Below are 24567 nucleotides of genomic sequence, written 5' to 3' on the forward strand. Positions count from 1 at the left end.
GTGTAGTTTCTCTGTGTAGTTGCTGGTTGTGTGTGTAGTTTCTGGCAGTGTGTGTAGTTGCTGGCAGTGCGTGTAGTTGCTGGCTGTGTGTGTAGTTGCTGGCTCTGTGTGTAGTGGCTGTGTGTGTGTAGTTGCTGGCTGTGTGTGTAGTTGCTGGCAGCCAGCGCTATCACGCAGTGTCCGCTCTGAGCATGCGCACGGTGGGCGTGTGGCTAGGGGCGGCCGGGCAGCCAATGAGTGGCGGAGGGCTGAGCATGTGGGCAGCTTGTTTACAACTAAACGTTCGGAGAGCCGGAGCTGTAACCCGGCCGGCAGGAGGAGGAGACACCCAGTGACAAGCCAGCACTCAGCCCGGCACGTAGCCGCCACCCAGGAGCACCCCCGCCACCGGGAACCGGGGCTACCAGGGACGGCAGCATCGAACGCCCTCACTGCGGGGAGCCGGATACAGGATCCAGGTAAACGGGGGTGCAGGGGGAGTGACAGGGAAACGGGGGGCGCAGGGGGAGTGACAGGGAAACGGGGGGCGCAGGCTGCAATGTGCAATAAACAGGGGGTGCAGGAACTGGTAAACAAGGGGTGCAGGGTGCAATAAACAGGGGGTGCAGGAACTGGTAAACAAGGGGTGCAGGGTGCAATAAACAGGGGGTACAGGAACTGGTAAACAAGGGGTGCAGGGTGCAATAAACGGGGTGCAAGGTGCAATAAACAGGGGGTGCAGGAACTGGTAAACAAGGGGTGCAGGGTGCAATAAACAGGGGGTGCAGGGTGGTAGCAGTGTGCAGAGGGGGTGTGATGCCCATGAAGAGCATGCATGCCAAGGTGCCAGGAAGGGGGGGGGGGTTTGCCCATGCAGTCTGCATTTTGGGGGTGCTGTCCCCCCCCATGGCTGCAGCCAGGCTCTGGGTGCCTTTACATGCAGATTGTGCTGGTTAAATGGCGCTTGCAGTACGTGGATCCCCCTCCCCCTCGCTCTGCGAGCAGCCATGTGTGCCCCCTGCCTGTATATTTATACTGTATATTATTATTTATTATTAGTGCCAGGGCTGCCCCATGCATGGCTGTGCATGCTATACTGGCTGGCTGGCACCCTGCATGGCGGGGAGGGGGGAGTAGCCCCTTGTTTATCTGCCGAGTAGACCAGGGGGGCGTGGGCGCTTGGCACCCATTGCCATCCCTGTGCCTTGTGTGTGCCAGCCCAGGGCAGCGCTGCACGTGGAGCGCTGATGGAACGTTGCGGGAGCGGGGTTGTTACATTGTTGCAATGTGCATGTTTATTTGTTATTGCAAGGGTTCTGCAGCCCCCTCCTCCCCTACCCTGTACACACCCCCCTCCTTGGCTGCTTGAATGTCAGGCGGGCTCTGCCAGAACCGGCTGGGTCACTCCCACTCCGAGCTGGGAGGGGTGGCCACTCTTGCACTGTTATGTGAGGCTGGAACATGCAGACTGTACAGGGATTCCCTCCCCAATAAGCAGTCCTTGTGCAGTAGAAAGTAAATATGTGACCCTCCCCTCTCCCTTGCTCACTCCAGCGTTTCTATTTTCCTTTAAGATCTGCTCTTTGATAATTCTGTGCAATATGTGCATTGTTCTTATATTACATAGAGTGATCTAAGATTATTTCATGTTTATATTGCTTGCTGTCTGTCTGATTCGTGATTCCTGCACACTGAAGGGCTCCCATGTAGTATGTAACTTTGATATGTTACAGGATTAAATTAATAACCATAATGATCCCAAGGGAGCCACATTGATAAGAGTGCAGCAATTCATGGACTGTCCCTGTTAGTATTAAAAAGTATTTCGCTGGGAAAACACTGATTTGCAAACCCTAAATGCAATGCTCTACTTGTGTAATTGTGAGTTCTGCTGACACAAAACTGTGCATTGCTTTGTTTTTACCCACATCTAAAGTCAGGGGCGACGAGCTCTGTATGCGTTTCCCCAGGTTTGTTCATTCCATTGTGAACTTACAAAATTCAAACCAAAATAGCCGAGCTGTGACCTAGAGCACATTTGGAGACTTTTTCCAACTCCATTTTAGTCTGAATCTTTCCACTTACATTTCACTAACATGCACTGTTTAGGCAGGAAGTACCATAATGTATAGATCATTGAAATATAAACATAGCGGCTCTGTGGATCAGTGTTTTTTTTTTTTTTTTTAATGTTTTCGAGCAGTGTCCACTGACGCTAGTTTTTTATATTATTTTTTAATTCTTATTTTTTGTTTGTTTTAATTTCTATTTTGCCTCAGAATTGAGTTGTATACATAACACCTATTGTTGGTCTAAACTTGTGTGATCTGTACCAGATCTCAAATTTTACTTGATTTTAGTTGTCATGTTTAACAGTTCTCTTTTTTGGGTCTTTTTTTTTTTTTTTTAAAGATATTTATTTGAAATAGTCATTAACTTCTTGTGTACACCAGGAGAGGTCCACAATGACTTGTACATTGATCCAATGGCATCCAGAATTGTCAACTAAAGCTGCTTATTTATCATATAGTAAATATACAGCTGTTTGGAAATATTATAGTAGCTTATAAAAAATGTAAGTGCATTGGCTGCAGTATAGACTGTGCTTTGTTGATATGGTTTCATTTCAAATTACAATTAAAATAAAATAAAAATGTATGAAATCTATTTTGTGACATTCTAAAATGATCGTAAAAGTGCTTTTCATGTCCAATTGATGTATAATCCACGTATAATTAGGCATTTACACTTTTCGTGACTGTGTGTGTGTGTGTGTTAGTTTGTGTGTGTGGTGTTTTTATGTTCTGCTGAAGGGGGTGGGATTTCGTCGCTGTACGTATGACCCAGTTTTTAATCTTGCTCAGAATATTCCCTGTGTGAGTCGCTGTTGAGATGCTTAGACACATGTTTACAAAGTTGGAGAGGGGGTGTGACGGCTGCTGGAAGCTTGCAGCTAACATTGGTTTTCGGATATTGCGCTGTGGACGATCTACGTTCCTTATTTACAGGGATGTCTGTACAATACGTTATTGTCGGTAAACAAATCTGCCTCCTGTGTCTCTGGCCTATATTTTTGGGTCAGTTGATGCAATTCAGCATATTTTGTTAGAACCATGAACCTCGCTTCTGTTAATGCAGGCCTTAATTTAATTAATATTGAAACATTCGCAACTTCTGGCGGTTTAGTGAAAAAAGCTGTAAGTTCTACTGTGAATTTATTTTGGTGCAAATTGTAGTGTTCTTGAAATTAGGATTTTGGGGTTTTAAATTGCTCTAATTGCAGAACTACCTGCATGCTTTTTTAAAAAGGAAGTTCATACAATGAACATAAAGTTGTTCTTCAAAAACAACATATACAGTGTTTTTAGACCAGAAAAGCTGATTTGGGGAAAGAACATTTTCAGATTATAGAATAATTTTTTTTCCCGTGTGTTGGTCAGCACCTGTACATCCTATTTATACCCACGGAAATTAATCATTTATTAGCGGTAATATATAAATGAGAACCTGAAACCGTGAACTGTGGCTGACAGACATTTTATAATAAATATTTTGTCTACACAGAACAAACTCGGCAGATGTTAATTCCTATTTGTTTTACTGAATTACTATTTTTACGCTTGCTGAAAACTGCTTCCGTTCTGTTAATTTGCATATGTTTAAAGCTGAAATACAATTAAATATTGTGGTTTGCTCAGGGCCTCCTGTTAAAGGCAATATCACTGCCTGTTCGTAAATGGTGCATTACTCTGTTTATTTGTGAAGAGTTTGCAGTGTGCTCTGTAGTCTGTGAAGATTTAGCCATCCTAATCTAGTTCAGTCCTGGCACAACCAGGGCACACATTGCTTTGGAGGAGGAGAAAAAAAAACATTGTTTGGTTTCTCGTACTCCTCTCTATGCTGACTGACAGGTGCAAAGGACAGAGCTCATAACCGTGATTAACAGGGAGTCAAGATGGAGCCTGCAGTAAATATGGCAGCACAGAGTTCCACATGGAAGGGATAATAAAGAATGTAGTAGATGTACACCACAGAAAAATATGTTATATATTGTGCATGTCTACTTTGTGGTTATATAAAATCTTGGCTTGCAATAGCTGTAGATCTCTTATCTGATGCCTTTGCAAGCCCTCCCCTTCTAACTCCGCCCATGCTTTCTGTGGCTGTCCAATCACAGACTTCCCAATGCAGCTCAATGAGAAGTCTTTGCAAGGCAGGAGCTCAGGGAAATTGCTGACTCTTGAATTAGCTCCACTGAGCTAACCAAACCAGGAAGCAACAGGGGGGTGTAGCAAGTTTAATTTACACAAGTGCTCATTTCTATTGCATTCTGCACTTTATGGAAATAAGAGAACGCATTATTTACACACAAAGTATCAAACCCTGTCCGGTATTTAGATGGTTTCTTTAACCCCTTAAGGACCAAACTTCTGGAATAAAAGGGAATCATGACATGTCACACATGTCGTGGCCTTAAGGGGTTAAACTGAGACTGCTCTGTCCTGCTATCTTGGGTTATACCATTTTGGGATGTTTCGGGCATGCGGCTCTTACAATCTATTTATATGGTACGTTTGTTAAAGTAAAGTGCCACGACACGCTTATTCTGAGTGTTTTTTGTTTTTCCCATAATTAATAGAATTGCGAATCCTACTTTGCTGGAGGTTTGTTGGCTGCCTTTCTTGTCTATAAAACCAAGAGGGAGAAACGAAACTCCGTGGAACCAAAACAAGGCTGCTACAACCATTGAGTTTTTGTCAGGTTTATACGAGTCTCTGCATTTTAAAGTCTGTTACTATATTTCTGCAGCTCTAATACTAGCAGAGTGTAGCCAACGGGTGGATTTCCAGCTTTCACTGGACTGCAGCTCTACACATGCTCTGCAAGCCTGTAGATCTTAAACAGCTGGGAGCTACCTTGCTTTTTGCACATCAATGGCCTGAGGGATAAAAATGGATCTCTTTAAACATAGGAAATTACTTCTTCCATTTATTGCATCTGCAGTTCAGCATCAGGACATTGCCAGCTATGCAACTCAGCAACTACTTATAGAGAGGACTGATTAACCCCTCGAATGCCAGCCATGCAACTCAGCAACTACTTATAGAGAGGACTGATTAACCCCTCGAATGCCAGCCATGCAACTCAGCAACTACTTACAGAGAGGACTGATTAACCCCTTGAATGCCAGCCATGCAACTCAGCAACTACTTATAGAGAGGACTGATTAACCCCTCGAATGCCAGCCATGCAACTCAGCAACTACTTATAGAGAGGACTGATTAACCCCTCGAATGCCAGCCATGCAGCTCAGCAACTACTTGTATAGAGGACTGATTAACCCCTCGAATGCCAGCCATGCAACTCAGCAACTACTTATAGAGGACTGATTAACCCCTCGAATGCCAGCCATGCAACTCAGCAACTACTTATAGAGAGGACTGATTAACCCCTCGAATGCCAGCCATGCAACTCAGCAACTACTTATAGAGAGGACTGATTAACCCCTCGAATGCCAGCCATGCAACTCAGCAACTACTCATAGAGAGGACTGATTAACCCCTCGAATGCCAGCCATGCAACTCAGCAACTACTTATAGAGAGGACTGATTAACCCCTCGAATGCCAGCCATGCAACTCAGCAACTACTTATAGAGAGGACTGATTAACCCCTCGAATGCCAGCCATGCAACTCAGCAACTACTTATAGAGAGGACTGATTAACCCCTCGAATGCCAGCCATGCAACTCAGCAACTACTTATAGAGAGGACTGATTAACCCCTCGAATGCCAGCCATGCAACTCAGCAACTACTTATAGAGGACTGATTAACCCCTCGAATGCCAGCCATGCAACTCAGCAACTACTTATAGAGAGGACTGATTAACCCCTCGAATGCCAACCATGCAGCTCAGTAACTACGCATAGAGAGGACTGATTAACCCCTCGAAAGCCAATCATGCAGCTCAGCAACTACGCATAGAGAGGACTGATTAACCCCTCGAATGCCAACCATGCAGCTCAGCAACTACGCATAGAGAGGACTGATTCACCCCTCGAATGCCAGCCATGGAGCTCAGCAACCATTCACAGAGAGGACTGATTAACCCCTAGAATGCCAGCCATGGAGCTCAGCAACTACTCACAGAGAGGACTGATTAACCCCTCGAATGCCAGCCATGGAGCTCAGCAACTACGCATAGAGAGGACTGATTAACCCCTCGAATGCCAACCATGCAGCTCAGCAACTACGCATAGAGCGGACCGATTCACCCCTCGAATGCCAGCCATGGAGCTCAGCAACTACTCATAGAGAGGACTGATTAACCCCTCGAATGCCAGCCATGGAGCTCAGCAACTACTCACAGAGAGGACTGATTAACCCCTCGAATGCCAGCCATGCAACTCAGCAACTACTCATAGAGAGGACCGATTAACCCCTCGAATGCCAGCCATGGAGCTCAGCAACTACTCACAGAGAGGACCGATTAACCCCTTGATTGCTGAAGTTTCTTCCCTGGTTTAAACCGTGTTTATACCTTCAGGTTTCCTTTTAAACCGTATGGGTGTTAGTCGATATTCAATGTTTACACTGAAGCACCAGAGGAGTTAATTTTATATTTTTTGCTGTTGAAGTCCTTCCCTTTCCTGAGATCTGAAAATATTTCCCGCAGCTGTCACATGCCTGTCCTGCCAGCCCGTTGCACTTTCTAACAAATGCTTTTCTTGTCAGCAGGGAGGGGGACGCATGGAGGGGGTGTGACCATTCTGCAACCCAAACATTCCTACTGCCTCACTGGAGCCCTTAGGTGCGACCGACCGTCCTTTATCAACGTTATGTGTTAATATGTAATCACAGTAATCAAAAGCCCAGGCTTACAGTACAGTGTTGAAACAGGATCTGTATTTCAACACTCTCTTGAACGGAGTACAGTTTACTTAACCGTACCCCTGCCCTCCGAGACGACGCGTTTGTCAAACAGCCCAGCACAAAAAAATTAAAACATCTGCTTCTGTTCTGCACGTCCACACTTGCTTTCTGATCGCAGTCTGAGCTTTTTTTCACATGATCGGCGTATTGCTTGTTGCTATATAGGTGTTCTGACATCATTCCATTTTTTATTTTTTTTGTATATATATATATTTATTTATTTGTGCAGCTTTTAGAATCCTGTTGCTCGCGTGTTCTGCTTTCACTTTGACTCGTTTTAATTTTGTGTGTTGAATGTTTCATTCTTTTTTGCCGATGCTGGTGAATGTAGACATGTTTGCTTGTCCTATAAAATGACACCAGTGAGATTTATCAAGGTTGGAGAAGTGCTATTCTGGGATCAAAGTGCAAATTGCTGAGACATTAGTTTCTATGGCGATTGCTCCTTCTTTAGTGCTTGAACAGCACCTTTTTTTTTTTTGCTTTGATAAATCTCCCACTGTATGCGCTAGGTAACGAGGAGCTCAAAGGTTTTGGGTTAGAACATTAATTTTATGAATTCAGCTTCTAAAATGCAAAACTGTTCCTTTTAGGACTCAAAGAGCAATGGTATTAACTCTGGATTCTCTTAGGGCATTCTATAGTTGCAGAATAATCTATTGAGGTATCTTTTAACAGCATTTATCCTGGTCCTTCACAATTTAGGATTAATAAACTATTTTGGAGATCCTTTTACTAAGTTCAATTAGATGAAAATGTAAAGGGAGGTTCATCCCAAAAACCATGTTGTTTTATTTTATTATTTTATATAGCGCTAGCAAATTCCGTAGCGCTGTACAATGGGTGGACTAACAGACATGTAATTGTAACCAGACAAGTGGACGCACAGGAACAGAGGGATTGAGTGAGATTTTCGTTTTGTGCCGAATCAAATTCCGTTTTTTTTGGCAGTTCTGAAGCAGTTGTATTTCCAAATTGTTGTAACATGAAAAATAAACCAAATGGATCTGTATCTAATCGATATGGCGAACAAGGGACAGCAGCATTTCGAATGCTGCTAATTTTTCCTTTTTTGTTTAGTTTTAAATTAATATTTTTCAAAAAGGTGAAGTGACTCCTAATAGTTGGTCTTCATGTTGCTTCCAAGTTACACCAGGTCTTAGAACTTGGATTAAACACGTTTTCTGGAATGCATTAATACATCATTTTATTTCCGTCTCTGGTTTTAGGGTAATATTATGTAGTATCTTTATATTTGGCAGTGTGTTCATGCACGGTTACGGCACTTTCGTGTGTACTTGTGCTTAAAGGGACACTATAGTCACCTGAACAACTTTAGCTTAATGAAGCAGTTTTGGTGTATAGAACATGCCCCTGCAGCCTCACTGCTCAATCCTCTGCCATTTAGGAGTTAAATCCCTTTGTTTATGAACCCTAGTCACACCTCCCTGCATGTGACTTGCACAGCCTTCCATAAACACTTCCTGTAAAGAGAGCCCTATTTAGGCTTTCTTTATTGCAAGTTCTGTTTAATTAAGATTTTCTTATCCCCTGCTATGTTAATAGCTTGCTAGACCCTGCAAGAGCTGCCTGTATGTGATTAAAGTTCAATTTAGAGATTGAGATACAATTATTTAAGGTAAATTACATCTGTTTGAAAGTGAAACCAGTTTTTTTTTTCATGCAGGCTCTGTCAATCATAGCCAGGGGAGGTGTGGCTAGGGCTGCATAAACAGGAACAAAGTGATTTAACTCCTAAATGACAGTGAATTGAGCAGTGAAATTGCAGGGGAATGATCTATACACTAAAACTGCTTTATTTAGCTAAAGTAATTTAGGTGACTATAGTGTCCCTTTAATGTCTCATATACTTTGTAGCCACTCTAGGGTTAATATATATATATAATCACAGGGGCATTTAAAGGTGGTCATAGTGCCTGGAGTCTGTATGGCCATCATTTGCTTTGAAAGGCTGCATATAGTGTCTAGCCCTCTGCTGCCAGAGGTGTAACTCCATGATCGCCACTGTCGTTGAATAGTGCCAATTCTGCACCAAAAATAGCACCGAAAATCTAATTAATTGGCTAAATGCAGTCAGCTGATGCTGTGTGCCAGTGAATGAGTGGCAGGATCTGTAGTGGTTTTGGTGGTTGGAGTAAACCTTTAAGTAATAGTGTGTGTTTAAAATAAATAAATAAACACCAAAAAGGTCCCAGTTTGTTAATGTGGATTGTAACAGTTTAACTTGCAGCGTGCAGAATAAATGCTGTACTTCAATTGAAGATTGAGATGGCTGTTGAGGGTGTGCATTTGGCATGGCCCGTCTAAGAATGCTGATACTTTGTTACAAGGCCAGTGTGAACTTACAGCTGCTGGTGAGCTTTTTATTATCTTTTAAATTCTCTGGTTTTAACCCCTTAAGGACACATGCCGTGTGTGACATGTCATGATTCCCTTTTATTCCAGAAGTTTGGTCCTTAAGGGGTTAAGCCACTGAACGATCAGCACCTCTTTCCCAACTTCCTTTCTTTTTGTTTACTGAATTTAGTTCTGTTTGCAGATCCACTCAAGTTAACTTCTGAACTTCTATTTTTGCTTCCCTTGTATTTATTTTTTTTCCCTGCGGTAATTTTACAGCAGATTTCCCCTCCCCCCCACACAGTCATGCAGGGACTTTCCCTTGTACAGTAGCTCCGTAGCACGTCACCGTATGTGCTCTGTTGTCATGTATCTTACAGTCACACAGCTGACTGTGCTTACCCAGAATCAGGTATTCAGGAAATGGTGGGCCCTCTGTATCGTTCTGTGCTAAACCTGCTCTAATGCGAGTAAGTAGGCTTCCCCATGTGCCTTCACGGAAGATCAAAGCCGTGGTCTGCTAAACATGTGGTTTAAAACCTCAAAAAAATATTCTAAAAATGGAGCTATCACCGTTGAAACCAGTGCTATGTACCTGCTGATTGCTCCACACTATTGGCCAATAATCATCCTTTTTTAGTGTTTGGTGTGTGTGGTCCATCTCGTAGTTTATCATTGTCTCCAGAACCCAAGGATCACATTATTTTCCAGTTTTACACAGTTCATCATTGTATCCTTTATATTTCATGATCTTTTTAGTTAGTGTAGGAGTTAATGGTTAGTGTTGGTTTACTCTAGGGTTTAATCTGCAGTGTTAATGTAATGTAGGGATTAGAGAGAGGACTTCGTTCAATGTCCCAGTGCTGCCTAGTTGGTATGGGGCAGGGGCTATTTCTGCCATTGTCATTAAAATGCCACCCGTGAGTATAACATGGGGTACACCGTTCTTTATTCCGCCCAAGATTGGGGTCCCCAGACCTGCCAGAGGTGATGTGAGCATTGCTACCTGTTTATTAAAGAGAACAAGTGTATTCATTATATCATCTGTGCAGTTTGGGATTCTAAAACGGGATTTGTTAAAATCTAGAGGGTGATCGTCCAGAATCCTTTCCAGTCCCTCTCAGTAGTTCTAGGATTCTGGGACACGTGCCTATTCAGCTTCGGCATTTTACCAATGGCTCCCTATTTTTGGGAATATTTTCTAAAGAAGACTATTCGTATACCTCCTGCTGTCCCGTACAAATATTATACCCATTTGCCCTTGTAAATATACCATTTTTTTTTTTTTTATATGTTGTAACAACTGTAAGTGATAGGCCACATTGAGCAGTTTTTAGATTGGGGCTTCTTGGTATGTGCACAGAGTGAGTTTTATGGCACTCCTTGTTAGTGCAATTTTTAAAAAAAAAATTTAAAAAAAAAAAAAAAATATATATATATATATATATATATTTTTTTTTTTTTTTTTTTAGCTCCCCTATAAGTAGACTGAGTTCTAGCTACAACAGTAATTTTAACTGGTTAAAGGGGGTATAAAATAAAAATAAGTTTTTGTTTTATGCTTTTGGTATTGTTGATTTGTTTTATAATTCTTTTTTTTATTTATATATATATATATATATATTTTTTATGTAGTGAAATTTGTTTTTGGTTTTGTGTTAATGTTACAGATTGTGCTAGTGATACACTTGGCCCCATTCCAGGAAACCATTTAGCTGCAGATGATTATTTTAATACTAAATGTTATTGTATTTGTGTATTTTTGTTTCTTCTAGTTGCAATGGCAAGCATGTTGTCCAAACGTCTTGGGAAGAGGTCCCTTCTTGGGGCGCGTGTATGTACCCCGAGCCTGTCTCCTGATGGAATGTTGGTGGAGGGGCCGTTGGTCGTGCAAGCGGACCTGTCTGGTGGAGCCAATTTTTGCCCCTATGAAAGCGGGTGCTACAAGGAGTGTCCAGAGGAGGCTGGCACTTCCATGACAAATTTACCTTCAAACCGCTTCAAGCTGTACCCGGGTCAGAGGGTAAGTTTGTTATGGCTCATTTCATTTATTACACCTACCTGCTGTAGGGGGAATATGAGGAGTTAAATGTTCCTGAGTGTTTTATTTTTTTTAATGTTGCAGGCAGTAATCTTTTTCAGGTACCTCTTTGCTGTTATTTGGCAAAGTATGTTCTAAGCTCCCTGCTCTGTCAGCCATGCAGTCATGTTTCTAGTGACTGGCAGACCACATTGCCGAGTACAGACATCTGTCTGCTTCGATGCTTTAGCAGTTAAAAGAAACTATTAAAAAAATTAGCACACAGCAGGTGTGTCATGTAGCTGAATTTTTACTTCCAATAATTATATACAAATATACAACCAAAAAGTGTTTTTAATAAAGTAGTACGTCTGCTGGATCGTGTCTTTAAAAAAACCCAAAAAACCAAAACAAAAAAAACACATACCTGCTATCCTGCGCTGAGGTCAAGTTCTACTTGCAACCACATCCTCCCCTGTCAGTTTAAACATGTTTGTGTGTCATTTCAACCAAAACCAGTGCTTTCTGAAAACACTTTTTTTTTTTTTTTTTTTGAGTAACCCTTTGTGGTGTGTGTTTTTATTAAACTGACCGATCAGCATGAAAACAAGATCATCAGAATTGATGGCCTCAGGCAATCCAAGTCTTTTCCACAGGGAAGCATTGAGAGGCTATTGAGAGTGCGCGGCAAAATGCCACACTGCACATGTCAGCATCTCTGAGGATTTTTGGGTAGTAGTTTTACTATGATTCTCTAAGTAACCTGTATGCTATTCTGTTCGAACAATGACAAGTTTAAATGTGATTTTACATAAGTATCACTCTGTTGTAACAATTGTCAGTCTTGCTTTCATGTTTTTGATTTGAGGAAATATACAATTTAGTTTGAGAAATAATGATTAGATCAGAATTGTAAATCCCACTGTACAGGTCCCCTTGTTTCAATCTCTAGATCTGAACAGAGGTTTAAAGGGATAATATAGTGCCAGGACAACAAACTTGTTTTCCTGGCCCCATAGCTTCCACTTCTGTCAAGGCCCCCTCCTGTGGCGCTGAAGATGTTAATAACCCCCTTCAGTCACTCACCTGGGTCCAGCGCCGATGTCCCTCGTCGCTAGCTTAGCTCCTTCCTCGCCGGTCAGCCGGCGGGGGAGACCTAATGCACATGCGTGGCAATCACCGCGCTCTAATTGGATTTCCCCATGGGGGAAAATCAATTTTGAGAATCCCATACTGCACAGATAGTGATGTAATGCATACATTTGTTCTCTTTAATAAACAGGCAGTCCAGAGCGTGAGGACTTCCAGCGTCGGATAGTCTGATAGACAGCCAAGAAAGAAGGAGTTAACGCTAGCATGTAATTATTGCAGTTTTAAAAACTGTTATAATTACATGCTCAGGGTTAAGGGTGATGGGAGTTTGTACCTAGACCACTTCAATAGACTGCAGTGGTCTGGGTGCCTACAGTGGTGATATGTTTTTTTTGTTTTTATACAGACCGACATAAATATACTTTATCCCAGTCTAAATGTTTAAATGTCGGTGTTTAAACCTATTTTATTTTTCTCCATTCTGTGTAATCGACAGGTCTGCATCACCCACAATGGAAAGGAGTGTGTGGGTTTGGTGGAGCAGCACAATCACGTCGATGATGAAGTGAAGCTGTTTGTGTTGGAGCTCGGTCTCCACCTGTGCAGAAAAATGGAAGATGTTCGTCTTGCTGATATTCAGAAATCGGTCCCTTACCCCATGGAGCACACAATCCCTGCGAACCTTGGAGCAGCATCCAGCACAACCCCGCGATCTGTGTCTCGCAGCATCGATGTCCCTAAGAGGTAGGTTAACAGTCTCTGATTAGACTAGTTTGGATCGTACGTGGCTGAGAGCTGCACTAGTTTACTTGAATTATATTTAACGCTTATTTTATTTATTTATTTTTTAAATATAAAAACCTAAGTAAACCTAGTAAGTTTAGTAAATCTCTTTTGGCAATGAATTGTGTCTAGAGGCCCTCCCCAAAAGTTGGTGTCTCTACACATTCCAAGTTAAAAGAAATCCTCCTATGGTTACGCTTCAACCCCCTATGCTTTCCGCTTTATAGTCCTATATTAGGTGGGTGTCATTTGGTATCTTAAAGTGGTGTGTGTAATCCGTTGCCAGGGAGTGGCTGGGTGGTGTCTGTAATCAGTTGACTGGGGGTGGCAGGGTGGTAGGATGATGTCATGGCATTGCGTTCTGTGAGATGGGCTAAATCATGGGTAATGTGTTTAAAGCGGTTGAAAATACCGTACATGTACAGAAACTACAGATTCAGGTTTGCGGTACAACTCCTGAGTATTTGGGCTGGCTTTGTTGGATCCAGCCACAAAGCTTTTAGTATCCGTAGTGGACGCATGTATAAAGCGCTAAGAGGTAAAGTGTACTTAGAAGGAAATCTGTATAATGCTATATAATGGTTTATCCATTTCTACCAATGTAAGAATGAATTGGAACTGTTTATGGCAGCCGTCTGTTGTCTCCCATGCAGACACCTTTATCCTGCTTCTCGTTTAGGAGGTCCGACGCTGTTGAGATGGATGAAATGATGGCAGCTATGGTCCTGACGAGCCTGTCCTGCAGTCCCATCGTCCAGAGTCCTCCGTGCAGTGACACTATCCCAGGTATGAAACACTTTCTATGTTGTGCAAACCGGAGCTCACTGAATGGACAAGATACAGAATATCCCTAAAATACGGGGCTACATAGATCTGTGTGATCTGCAGTTTTTTTTTGCTTTTTTAATATTTTTAAAATAAAAATCAGGCACTAGCAGACTTCTCGGTTTACAATGTAATTTATAGATTTGTTACCCCTGTATCCTGCTAAGGTCATTACAAGAGGAAGTATTACATTTCTGCTCTTCAATACTTTCTGGTGATTAAATATTCCTGTTTGCACTTTGCACACTTTACTAGTTCTGTTTTTGTTATTTTGTAGAGTGGTTGTGTGACTACACTATAGTTTAGAGCTGAACATACTATAAAAGCGCCTTGGAACTTTATTGTACTTGTTTAAAGGTCTATATTGTCTAACTGAGTTGTACAATTCTCAGTGGTTTTCATATCCTTGTTCTTTTAGTAGCAGTATGTAAATACGGTTTATATCCATAATTCATCTAATTTGCATTCTGTGTTTCACTTGGATTGAGAACTGTCAACCTTTCTGACAAGTGGCACGGTCCATGCACCAAAATGACAACCTTGCCATGTAGTGGTTTTGGTGCTTGGTGTCCCTTTAAAAACTAAAAAAAAAATTAAATTCCACCCATGTCTGACATGTACGTCTCTGTACCTGGCACAGTTTCCTAATATAACAAATAATTCTAGTTTTCCGGCTGGTGGTGGCAACAAGATGTGACATGATGGAGATTTTCATCTAACCGCTTCTCGTTTTTAAAGAGCCATTGCAAAGCAGGAACAATAGAAATGGTTGCAATTGTTCTGCTACTTGCTACACGTTTTGAATATTACCCCAAAGTTTCTCTATTTGGGAAATGGAACAATCAGTCTGACAGCACCGATCCTTGCAATCAATATTTTTTTTCTTTTATTGTCAAAAGGTATGCATTTAAATCAAAGCAACCCAAATCTAAATGTCATTGCATTGTCGTTCATGTTTTTTAAGCCTTTTTTTTTTTTTTCTTCTTTTTTTTTACATCTCCCTTTAGCTCCTCGGGTGACGTGTGACTTGTGGAAAGAAAGTGGAGATGTGTCGGACAGTGGCAGCAGCACAACCAGTGGTCACTGGAGTGCAGGCAGTGGAGTTTCCACTCCGTCTCCTCCTCACACTGAAGCAAGCCCCAAGTATACAAGTGAGGTTTTCAGTGCATCCCATATGGATGAGGGGTTTGAGACGGACCCTGACCCCTTCATTTTGGATGAACCGGCACCACGGAAGAGAAAGGTACAGGACAAGCCTTTTTATGGAATCTATAGACATGTGTCCATTAGTAGATGTAAACTGGTCAACTCCCTGTGCCGTGTTCAGTGATTAAAACAAATGTGTTTGTCAAAATGAATGGGGAAAAAAAATTGTCTAATTTGCTTTTCCTCACTATGACTAGATCGGATTTGGAACTTGTTTGTCATCCATTTTCAATTCACTTTTCCGTGAGCCGTATACCTGTAGTTAATATATTGACACTGTTTCTTAAACACTGCATGTGGAACTACTCCTAAAAGAGGTAAAACACTCCCACAAGGAACAATCGGGAGCTTCCCTGACATCTCGAGTAGCAATATTTTTAGTAGGTGGGACAATTTGTTATCTGCACCTCTTCCCTGGGTGGTTGATAAAATGATAGAAAATGACTAGAACTGTGATGCATTTGTTTATTGGTTAAGTTGGCAGTCGACATACCTCTGCGCTATTGACCTTGTCTTTTTTTGGATATAGACTAAAGTGTTACAAAGGATCACCAGCTACTGGCGATGACAGTACTTTTTAGCAGCTGTGACATTGTGTTTTTTCCCTGTGAATCTAATGCCTTGTGGTTTGTTGTGGTTTGTTGTGTTTCAGAATTCCGTTAAAGTCATGTACAAATGTCTGTGGCCGAATTGTGGTAAACTCCTGCGCTCCATTGTGGGTATTAAACGCCATGTGAAGACTCAACATCTTGGGTAAGAATAGCTTTTTGGTTTTGTATCTTTTGACAAGTCACATGATTGTAGATGTAGGTGGTGATCATTTGGTAGGTTTTTATTTTACTCACTTAAATTCCCTCTCTTCCTCTGGTTTTAAAAAGTGCTTCTGACATGATCTTTATTTAAATACAAACTCCCTTTCATTCCTAAATCCTGCTCCACTAATTGCTAAGATTTTGGTGTCAGGTTCCTCTCAAAACTTTCAAATCTAGAGGACAGTGATGTATAGCCACCCCGCTTTAAAAAAAGAATATAAAAAATATATTTTTTTTTCGTTGTACATATTAATGTATGATTGTGCATTTGACAGGGATGGAGCCGATTCTGATCAGCGTAAAAGAGAAGAGGACTTCTATTACACAGAAGTCCAAATGAAGGAGGAGGTTGAAGCAGAGGTCACCCCGAGAAGCCCAAACACTGCCACTGCCCCACTTCTTATCCAGCCAGTGCTGCCCAAGCCAGAGACTCCTGCTTTGGAGGTGCCCTCTGTGGAGTCTCCGTTGCCCAGCGCCCTTAGCCAATCTGCTCCCGGGTCATTTTGGCACATCCAGGCTGATCATGCTTATCAGGTATCTTCTTGTTGTTTTTATCCTCCTGTGACGTGTGATGATATTCAAATGGTTTTCATTAGAATTCTCAGCGTTGGTTGTAGAGATCCTCCTAAGATAGGCTTGGAGTGGGATTTGTTGTATGAATGTTTGTGGATCCGTGGGCACTGTAGTAGCACCCTTGATTAAGTGTCTGTCAACCTGAAACTTTGATCTAAATGATCTCATGGTGTGTTGGAAAACCTGATAACTTCGCTTTAGATAGTCATACACGTTTTAAAATCTGGGATGCTGCTATTGATTTGAATTTTAATACTTTTTTTAAAACACCAATTTTTTGGCTTATTTTAGAACCTTTCTGAAGCTGACCAATATCACCGGTAGAGTTTAATTAGAGGTTCAATTACATAAAACCGGAACGGGCGTCCCACGCAGGGGTGTGATGGAAAGAGTCAGTCCATGTAGTTGCTATAGAAACAAGTCTTACTTTGTTGCAATTAAAAATACATTTTTTTTTGTATAAAATGATACATAGGGCATTTTTCTTTATAATGTGGGGTTTAAGCTTGTTTTGTTCCTTCTAACTCTTTTCGGATCTCTTCATAACCCGTAGCCTGTATTCACAGCTTGCGTGCATTATTCCTCAATGTCTATTGCTTTGCTACGTACAAGGTCCAATTGTTTATATATCTGTTATTTAAACCCTCAGGCCCTGCCTTCCATCCAGATTCCGGTTTCACCTCATATCTTTACCAGCATAAGCTGGGCGGCAGCTCCTTCCAGCATCCCAGCACTCTCTCCGGTGAGTATTGTCTGTTTAAAACAAAAAAAATGTTTTCTCCTTAACTGTTATTTTGTCCTGTCTTCTCAAAAGAATTTTGAGAGTTTTTAAGACAGAAATGTTAGTGTTTTGGAATGTGTGTTTTTGTTTACACATTTGCTTGTCAAGCTACCTTCTGTATAAAACGTTTCCATGAAATTAGGGACATTATAAGTGAGTGCTAAAAGAACCGACCCAGATACCTGAATCGTACCGAACACCATAAACACTACTGTGCAGCTTTCCCAACTTCCACTGCATTCTACAGACATCCTAAAACTCTATGGTACAGGGTTAGCTCACAGGTTGGGAGTGATCTCTGCCACTGAGCTATCGTACACTGCAGGGTTTAGCTCAGGCTCTCTGTTGGCTGTAGTGGATGTGGAGAGTGATTCCCGGTGGACCCCCCAGGTAAAGCATCAATCTGTTATAAAAAGTCTTGACTACTTACAAAGGCGCCAGGACACTACTAGCACCTTTAGCACTAAAACATGCGTTCATTTAATAGGTATAGTAAGTTTACCAAGCTTTATTGTATGTGCCCAAAAAATGCAGTCTAATTCTGGTCTCCCAGTTCCTAAAGGACAAGAAATGAAGACTGTCCCATCTCAGAAAATTGTTAAACCACTCTTTATTACAGGTTATCTTTTTACAGGGTCAGCTTAGGACTGGCTTTCATGTTCCCCCGCTGCTTTTCAGTGGTTGATGGCGGCAGGAGTTGTAAGTGAAGTGGACTGAAGAAACGCCAGTCATGGAAGGTCTATCATGGGTTAGAAATGGACCAGTACGTCTTGCTGACCTGGTTTTTATTTCTGGAAGTGGGGAAACTTTTCTTGTGGTAAGGCAGATTGTAGCCAGAACTGGAGACCGAGAAATCAGGTTGTTATAATGTTAGAATGTTCCTTGCACTCTAAAGAGACCATAGTATTGAGTTCATGCAGGTAGCTGTCTCTCTCTGGTGGCCACATTTGGTGCAGTGCCTGAAGCCTTGAAACAGCTTAGATTAGGGTCAGATAGACGCACAGTACCTGCATTGGGTCTCTTCAGTTGACAACTAGTTTTCCAAATGGTTTACAGTGTCCTGGATAAGCATCTGGTGTCAGCTAAGATGCTAAGCATTTAGTTAGACCTCACTTCATTAGGTTTTCATGCAACCACGGGTTTTTATATTGTCTTATTTCTTATATATCTTATATCATATGTCTTCACAGTGACAGAACTAGTGTTTAGTTTTAAGCCCGTTTCTGTATTATTCAATCTGAACAAGTTTAATGTCTGTTTATGATATTCATGGTTCTTTTGTTTGTGCATTTAAATATTCCCCCTTGTTTACACAGATCTATAGATGATTGGTTGTTATTTTAATATACGTGTTGTGTAAACTCTTCTTTAAGAAGGAAATATAAAATATACATTTCTCTGAAACTGACTCAATTTATTTTCTTCTCAGATTCGAAGTCGGTCACTCAGTTTCAGCGAACAGCAGCCGCAGACGCAATCGATAAAGTCTCATTTGATTGTGGCGTCCCCTCCGAGAGCTTCAAACGGCAACAGGCAAGTCTTTCTCTTTTAACCCGTAACTTATCAAAGTGCAGTTCCTTTGCAGCAAATATGGTTAAATTTAAATATGCTAAAACAGATTTATTTTAATCGCTACAGTGTATTCCAGCAACATGGGTCCTGATAGGTACTTAAAGGAATAGTCCTAGTACCACAACCACTACAGCCCATTGTAGTGTTTATGCTGCCAGGTGTATCCTGGCACCATCCAATAGTAAATAAACCATTTTTAGTGCGGTTTGAACTCTTACCTGGGTGCCTGTGCTACATTTCCTGCCAGGGAGGCTGGCAAAAGCTCTGCAGATCTAACCAGATTCTCATGCAGGAAAAGACCAGAAGTAGTGGTTGCCTGCACCCAGTGGAACCCAGGTAAGTTGTCGAAATGTACTAAAATGGTTTGACTGCTAACAGGAGGACAGTGCAAGATACTAAATCAAAACTGCGATTCTAATGGTACTTGGAGTGTTCCTTTAAAACGATAAATCACTAGAATAGGCTGCAGTGGTTATGGTATTAAGAGATCTTAATGTGCAGTTAAAAATGTCACTGTCTCCTAAAGCCTACACTGAGATAATGAGGGATTTCAAATCCTCATTTTTCATCACTGGGACACTGTAGGCACACAGACCACTTCAGCTCATTGAAGCGGTCTGGGTGCTGTGTCTCTTTTGCACCTAGTGCTGCAATGTAAAAATTGCAGTTCTTGAAAACTGCAGTGTTTACATTGCAGCTCTAAGTCTGCCCTTGGTGGCTGTCTAACAGACAGCCACTAGAGGGCTTCCGAAATCCAAACAGACTCTTGGTCTGTTATCTGACGCTGGATGTCCTCATAGACCTCCAGCGTCAGATTTTCCCCATAGGAAAGCATTGAAGGGACATCGGCACTGGTAATTGGCTGAAGGGGTTTTACCTCATCAGCCCCGAGGGTGGGGGGTACCTGTTAGCCCTGTAGTTCCAGGAAAACTGCTTTATTTTCCTGACACTATAGGATCCATTTAAGTTTGTATAACCATTATAAGTATTGGGATTGGCTTATGCCAATAATCAATCTTTTTGCCTTCCTAATGGTTTGGAAAATGAAAGTGACCGCACAAAAAGACTGCAACATAACTACTACACCGTACTGATTCCTGGGCTTGGAGTTATTTCAGTGTCTCTGATCTGAATACTAGAAATTAAAATAGGGGGAAAAAATCCATAATTTTTCTCTCCATTTCAGAAAAGATCACCAAACTTATCGAGTAGAATGAAAAGTTAAAGCGGAACACTTTTCTGGCAGTAAAAGTGATGGAAAGATTAATGATATCATTGCAGAGAAAATGACATACATTCAGAAATGCCAGGGCTCAGAAGGCGCAACCTATGGAGACTTGACAGATTTAATCAATTGTGCTAAGAATACGCCAAAAAAAGCAATCGCATCTATCTTCGAGATCTAAAGGGTTTAACTTTTCTTGATGTATATAGCCAGCGGTCATCTGTTTCCCGAGATAATCATTATTGGTCAATGTAAACGTACATGCTTATCCATATTCACTTGTGGCTTCCAGTCTCCCATATTATAGAAAATTAAACGGCTTGATATATTAGGTGACCCTCCGTACCACCAAGACTGACTTATAGGATTTTGTTCTTTGATTTTCAGGAAAGTTCGTGGTGAAGCCAAGAAATGCCGTAAAGTTTACGGCATTGAACATCGGGACCAGTGGTGTACCGCATGTCGGTGGAAAAAAGCGTGTCAGCGTTTCCTAGACTGAGCACTAGCACGCCAAATATGCACTGTCCGCTGATCCGTGGACAAATAAAGCTTCAGTACCTTGCGGCTTATTGTAGTGCACCTGAAACTTTGCTGCGAAGACTGGTGACAAAGACTTTTACCAATGTAAATTCCAAGACCTGTACAACTTTGTATGTTTGCCAGATTTTTTTTTTTTTTTATTTTATTTTTTTTTTATTATTTTAATCTTTGCTTTATGGAATTGCAGGGACCAAAGTGTTTTGAAGTTGTTTTCAAATCCCAAGTTGCTACAGTTTCATCCAGTTTTAAGAACTTTTGAAAACTGATACCTGTCCTAATGTAATATAGACTCCTTCCCTTTTGATTCACTTCTAAATGTCCTTTATCTGTCTGCTTAATGTCTTTAAACTGCTACTTTTTTCTTTCATTTTCGTAAACATGACTTTTAACTAATGATCTTGTAAATACAGCAATGTTTCATTTTGGCCCCATGCTAGGAGAGGGGCACCTTATCAGCTTTATTACACTGACTTTTCCAACACTTCCTTGACCTGGTTTAAGAGGGGTTAGTGTTTGTTGGCATGGCACTTGGTGCAATAGCAGATTTTTTTCGAGGCACAAATACAAACCCTATGCAAGACATGATGATGAAGGTGATGATCTGTCTGGAAACCATTCAGATTCTCCAGTACATAGATATATATATCTCTATCTATCTATCTATCCATGTTTGGGGGGAGGGAAATAAAGGGTACTATTTTTGGAAGCAGGGGATGCTGCAACAACAGACACAAAAATGTTGAGTCCTTTTAGAAAAGGATGACCTTGCTTATAAAGCAGACATAGTGACTGGAGCTTAATATGGGATGTGCGAGTCTACACGCCTTTGGCCCACTAGAGGAATGTATGTAACACAATTTGCAGATATACTTTTGAATTATGTGGGTGGGGAGAGTTACATCACTGGTGGAAATGTCCAATGTTCTACCCGTCAGTTTAGGGTTGGTGATCCTATTACAAATGTTTAAAAATCTGGGTTCCGTTACCGGCACCATTTAGATCTCTGCAGAAGCAGTAACATTGCACGGTGCCTACACTCGCGCAACAAATTCTATATTGTGCCACCATTTTGTTTTTATACGAAAATCCCACTTTTTTTTTTTAAATGTGTGATATTAATTTAATTTTAAAAAGCTGTAGCACTTATTAGATTAGAAAGTATGAAGGAAGCTTTTAGCACCATCTTGTTCTCATGGGCTTTTACAGAAACGTGGCAGAAAACCAAAAAACACCTACCTCCCTGTACGTCCAATGGATTGAGTCCAATGGGAGCATTCTCATTTTTGATAGGTCGATTAATATCTTTTATTTGTGACTGAGTCAGTTGTCGTAGGTGGTAGGCAATCCGTCCCACAACCTTGGAGCACTGTAAGGAGCCTTGTGTCCAGCACTTTTTATATTGTAATACCCGCTAGAACTATGTCATTTTAAATGCTCTTCGTATAGCCACTGTTGTGTAAAACAGTGTTAAAGAAACAAAAGAAAAGAAATAAACTTTCTAAGGTTTGAAAAACCTTGCACTTGGTAACGGAGAAATGTATGAGTTCTCTTTATACCCCAGTCACTGCCACTTCAGTGTGAACTTAAAGCATGAAAGCTCGGCGACTCTCAGACAGCTGGTACTTGCTCCTAGCCAGTTTCTCTTACAATTATCCGTAGGGTTTTATCCGGGTTAGTTGATGCTCTCCGCGCCTCCTTCCTGACCACCAGTACAGACTGGTTTCAATGTGTCCTACAGCGTGTTCAGCTGTTCAGATCTGTGCGTATTTTACATTAACCCAGTGACACCTAGCCTTTTTTTCTTTCTATCAAAGAAAAAAGTGAACAAACAATTAGTGTTGGCCAATATAATCCGTGGCCAAAATGACTTTCTATTGTTGTGTAATAGACCGACTGTGCTGACGTGTGATTGATTCTATGTACTAAGGAAACACGTTGACAATTATTTAATTTTTCTCAATTGTAATTTTAGGGGCCCTAGATTAATACACATAGGATGCATGAAATATTAATTGAGCCCTTGAAATGCAGGATTCCTGATACATATATATATATATGTGTATTTTTTTTTTTTCTTCTCATTAGGATTTAATGTTGCTTAAAAGGATGTATCTGTAAAGAGGATTAACTATATAAAAAAAAAACCTTTTGCAGTGGTGGTATGTGGGACAGTTTGGGGAGTTCTCGACTGTCAAACTTCTTAGTCCTTTGTGACTGTGAGGCAGCTAAGGATAGATTAAGACATTTCCTTCTTTGGCTATGGGTACAAATGTAACTTTCTTAAAAAAAAAAAAATGTATTCTAAAAATTTGTTGTGATGGCTACAGTCTATCGAATTTTGATACATACATTGGCTCCTCCTAAATCAGGTGTTCCGCAGTGCATGTTCTCGCACTATTTGTGATATATATGGAGTTATTTTAGCCCTGGTTTGGAGTCTGTGACAGGGTAAGCCTGGAGTATTCTTGAATAAGAATTAAAACTACCTGTTAAGCTGCAAAGCACAGTGTAGTGGTCGCTAATCTTGGCACTGCAGATGTTTGTGAAATACATTTCCCAGAATTCTTAGCCAGCGTAAATTCTAATCAAATTTTCTACAGACAGGCTGTGGTCAAACCTTCTGGGGAAACGAATTTACCGGTATCTGCAATGCCAAACAATCCCAATACAAATTGGTGCAAGGGATGATTTGGGCAGAAAACCTACAATTAACCAACAACAAAACCTCAAATTCACTGGTTACATAAAGAGGATTTAAATGTATGAAGGTGATTAGTGTTAACTTCACAGCTAGTGATTAACTTTTGCTATTTTGTCAACTTTGTTTTATTATGAATATTTTTATTAATTGTATTAAAAATATAGCACTTAAAGTTGTTGGATTTAGTGAAACACTAGTCAATATTTTATTTTTAAATTGTTCTATTAAGCCGTGACATTCAGTGCAGTGTTTCCACCCAGAGCTCTATCTGGATTACAGGGATTCAAACACCTTCTAAAAGAATATTTGACAAAGTCCAGACCAGGGTTATGAAACCACTAAAGACAAAACATTCAACCTGTTAGCCAGCTTTGAAAAAAATATTCTATTCATGCAGATTTTCTACCAATCGCGACAAAGCTTTGAGGGGGTTGGGTGGCGTGTGAGGGGCAGGGCGGGGGGTGGGGCGGGATACCTGCTTCTGAACTTATCCTGCATTTTAAATACTTCACCTCTTCTATTACAATGGGGCAGATTTTGCATGCATTTTATTTTCTAAATCGTAAAAAATAAGCTCCAATTCTAAAATTATATATAAATGATATGTATATGGAATATTTTTTTTATGGTCATATTAACTCAACAAAGTATATATATATTTTTTTTGTGCGTGTGAAATGTTGCATCCCTCTCTGCATCAGCCTAAACCAATGAGGAAGAATATCTAATGTTGCATATAAAAACTTTTTTAATTTGCACAAAAAGTTATGAAATGGTCTATTAAATTTAGATGTATAATTTGATTAAAAAAAAAAAAAAAAAAAAGTTTTTCATTACCTGTGGTGCTGGTTTGATATTTTCAGTAATTTGATGCATACTCTATATTGTGGGTTTTCTTTTATTTGAAGCCCGGCTGTTTAATTGTAAACTCTTGTTGACTGGAAGAATAGTCTGTTAATGCTTCTACGTAGTCTTTGGTCATAAAGTGATCCTCCGGATACAGTTTTGACACCAGTCACTGGCCTTGTATATGTGCTCTAAAATTTTTCTCTCTTCTGGAAATCTGCATGACTCGTCCATTTTGTGCATAGTATGGGGGATAAAAATGAATCGCACTTAAAGGGACACTATAGTCCCCAAAACACCGTTACTAAATGGCAGAGAATTGA

General features: G+C 40.9%; 1 protein-coding gene across 2 annotated transcripts; it reads left to right on the forward strand.

Moving 5' to 3' along the window:
• The first annotated feature begins 274 nt into the window (after positions 1-274).
• Positions 275-23289, forward strand: ZNF395 (zinc finger protein 395). Of its 2 annotated transcripts, XM_063441999.1 has the most exons (10): positions 275-458; positions 11044-11291; positions 12877-13124; positions 13843-13949; positions 14996-15231; positions 15847-15947; positions 16282-16540; positions 17229-17321; positions 18790-18893; positions 20545-23289. In XM_063441999.1, the coding sequence occupies exons 2-10, from the start codon at positions 11049-11051 to the stop codon at positions 20654-20656; spliced, it is 1503 nt and encodes a 500-aa protein (XP_063298069.1). In that variant the 5' UTR covers positions 275-458; positions 11044-11048; the 3' UTR covers positions 20657-23289. The 2 variants fall into 2 exon arrangements, with proteins under 2 accessions (XP_063298069.1, XP_063298070.1); XM_063442000.1 differs by lacking the exons at positions 18790-18893; positions 20545-23289 and adding an exon at positions 17980-18587.
• Positions 23290-24567: the final 1278 nt, after the last annotated feature.

Source organism: Pelobates fuscus, chromosome 2 (genome assembly GCF_036172605.1).
Source record: "Pelobates fuscus isolate aPelFus1 chromosome 2, aPelFus1.pri, whole genome shotgun sequence".
Taxonomy (NCBI): domain Eukaryota; kingdom Metazoa; phylum Chordata; class Amphibia; order Anura; family Pelobatidae; genus Pelobates; species Pelobates fuscus.

Coding starts and splice junctions, on each gene's coding strand:
- ZNF395 (XM_063441999.1), top strand. CDS start 11,049: ATGGCAAGCATGTTGTCCAAACGTCTTGGGAAGAGGTCCCTTCTTGGG. Junction 11,292..12,876: donor AGCTGTACCCGGGTCAGAGG/GTAAGTTTGTTA, acceptor TGTAATCGACAG/GTCTGCATCACCCACAATGG. Junction 18,894..20,544: donor AGAGCTTCAAACGGCAACAG/GCAAGTCTTTCT, acceptor TTTGATTTTCAG/GAAAGTTCGTGGTGAAGCCA.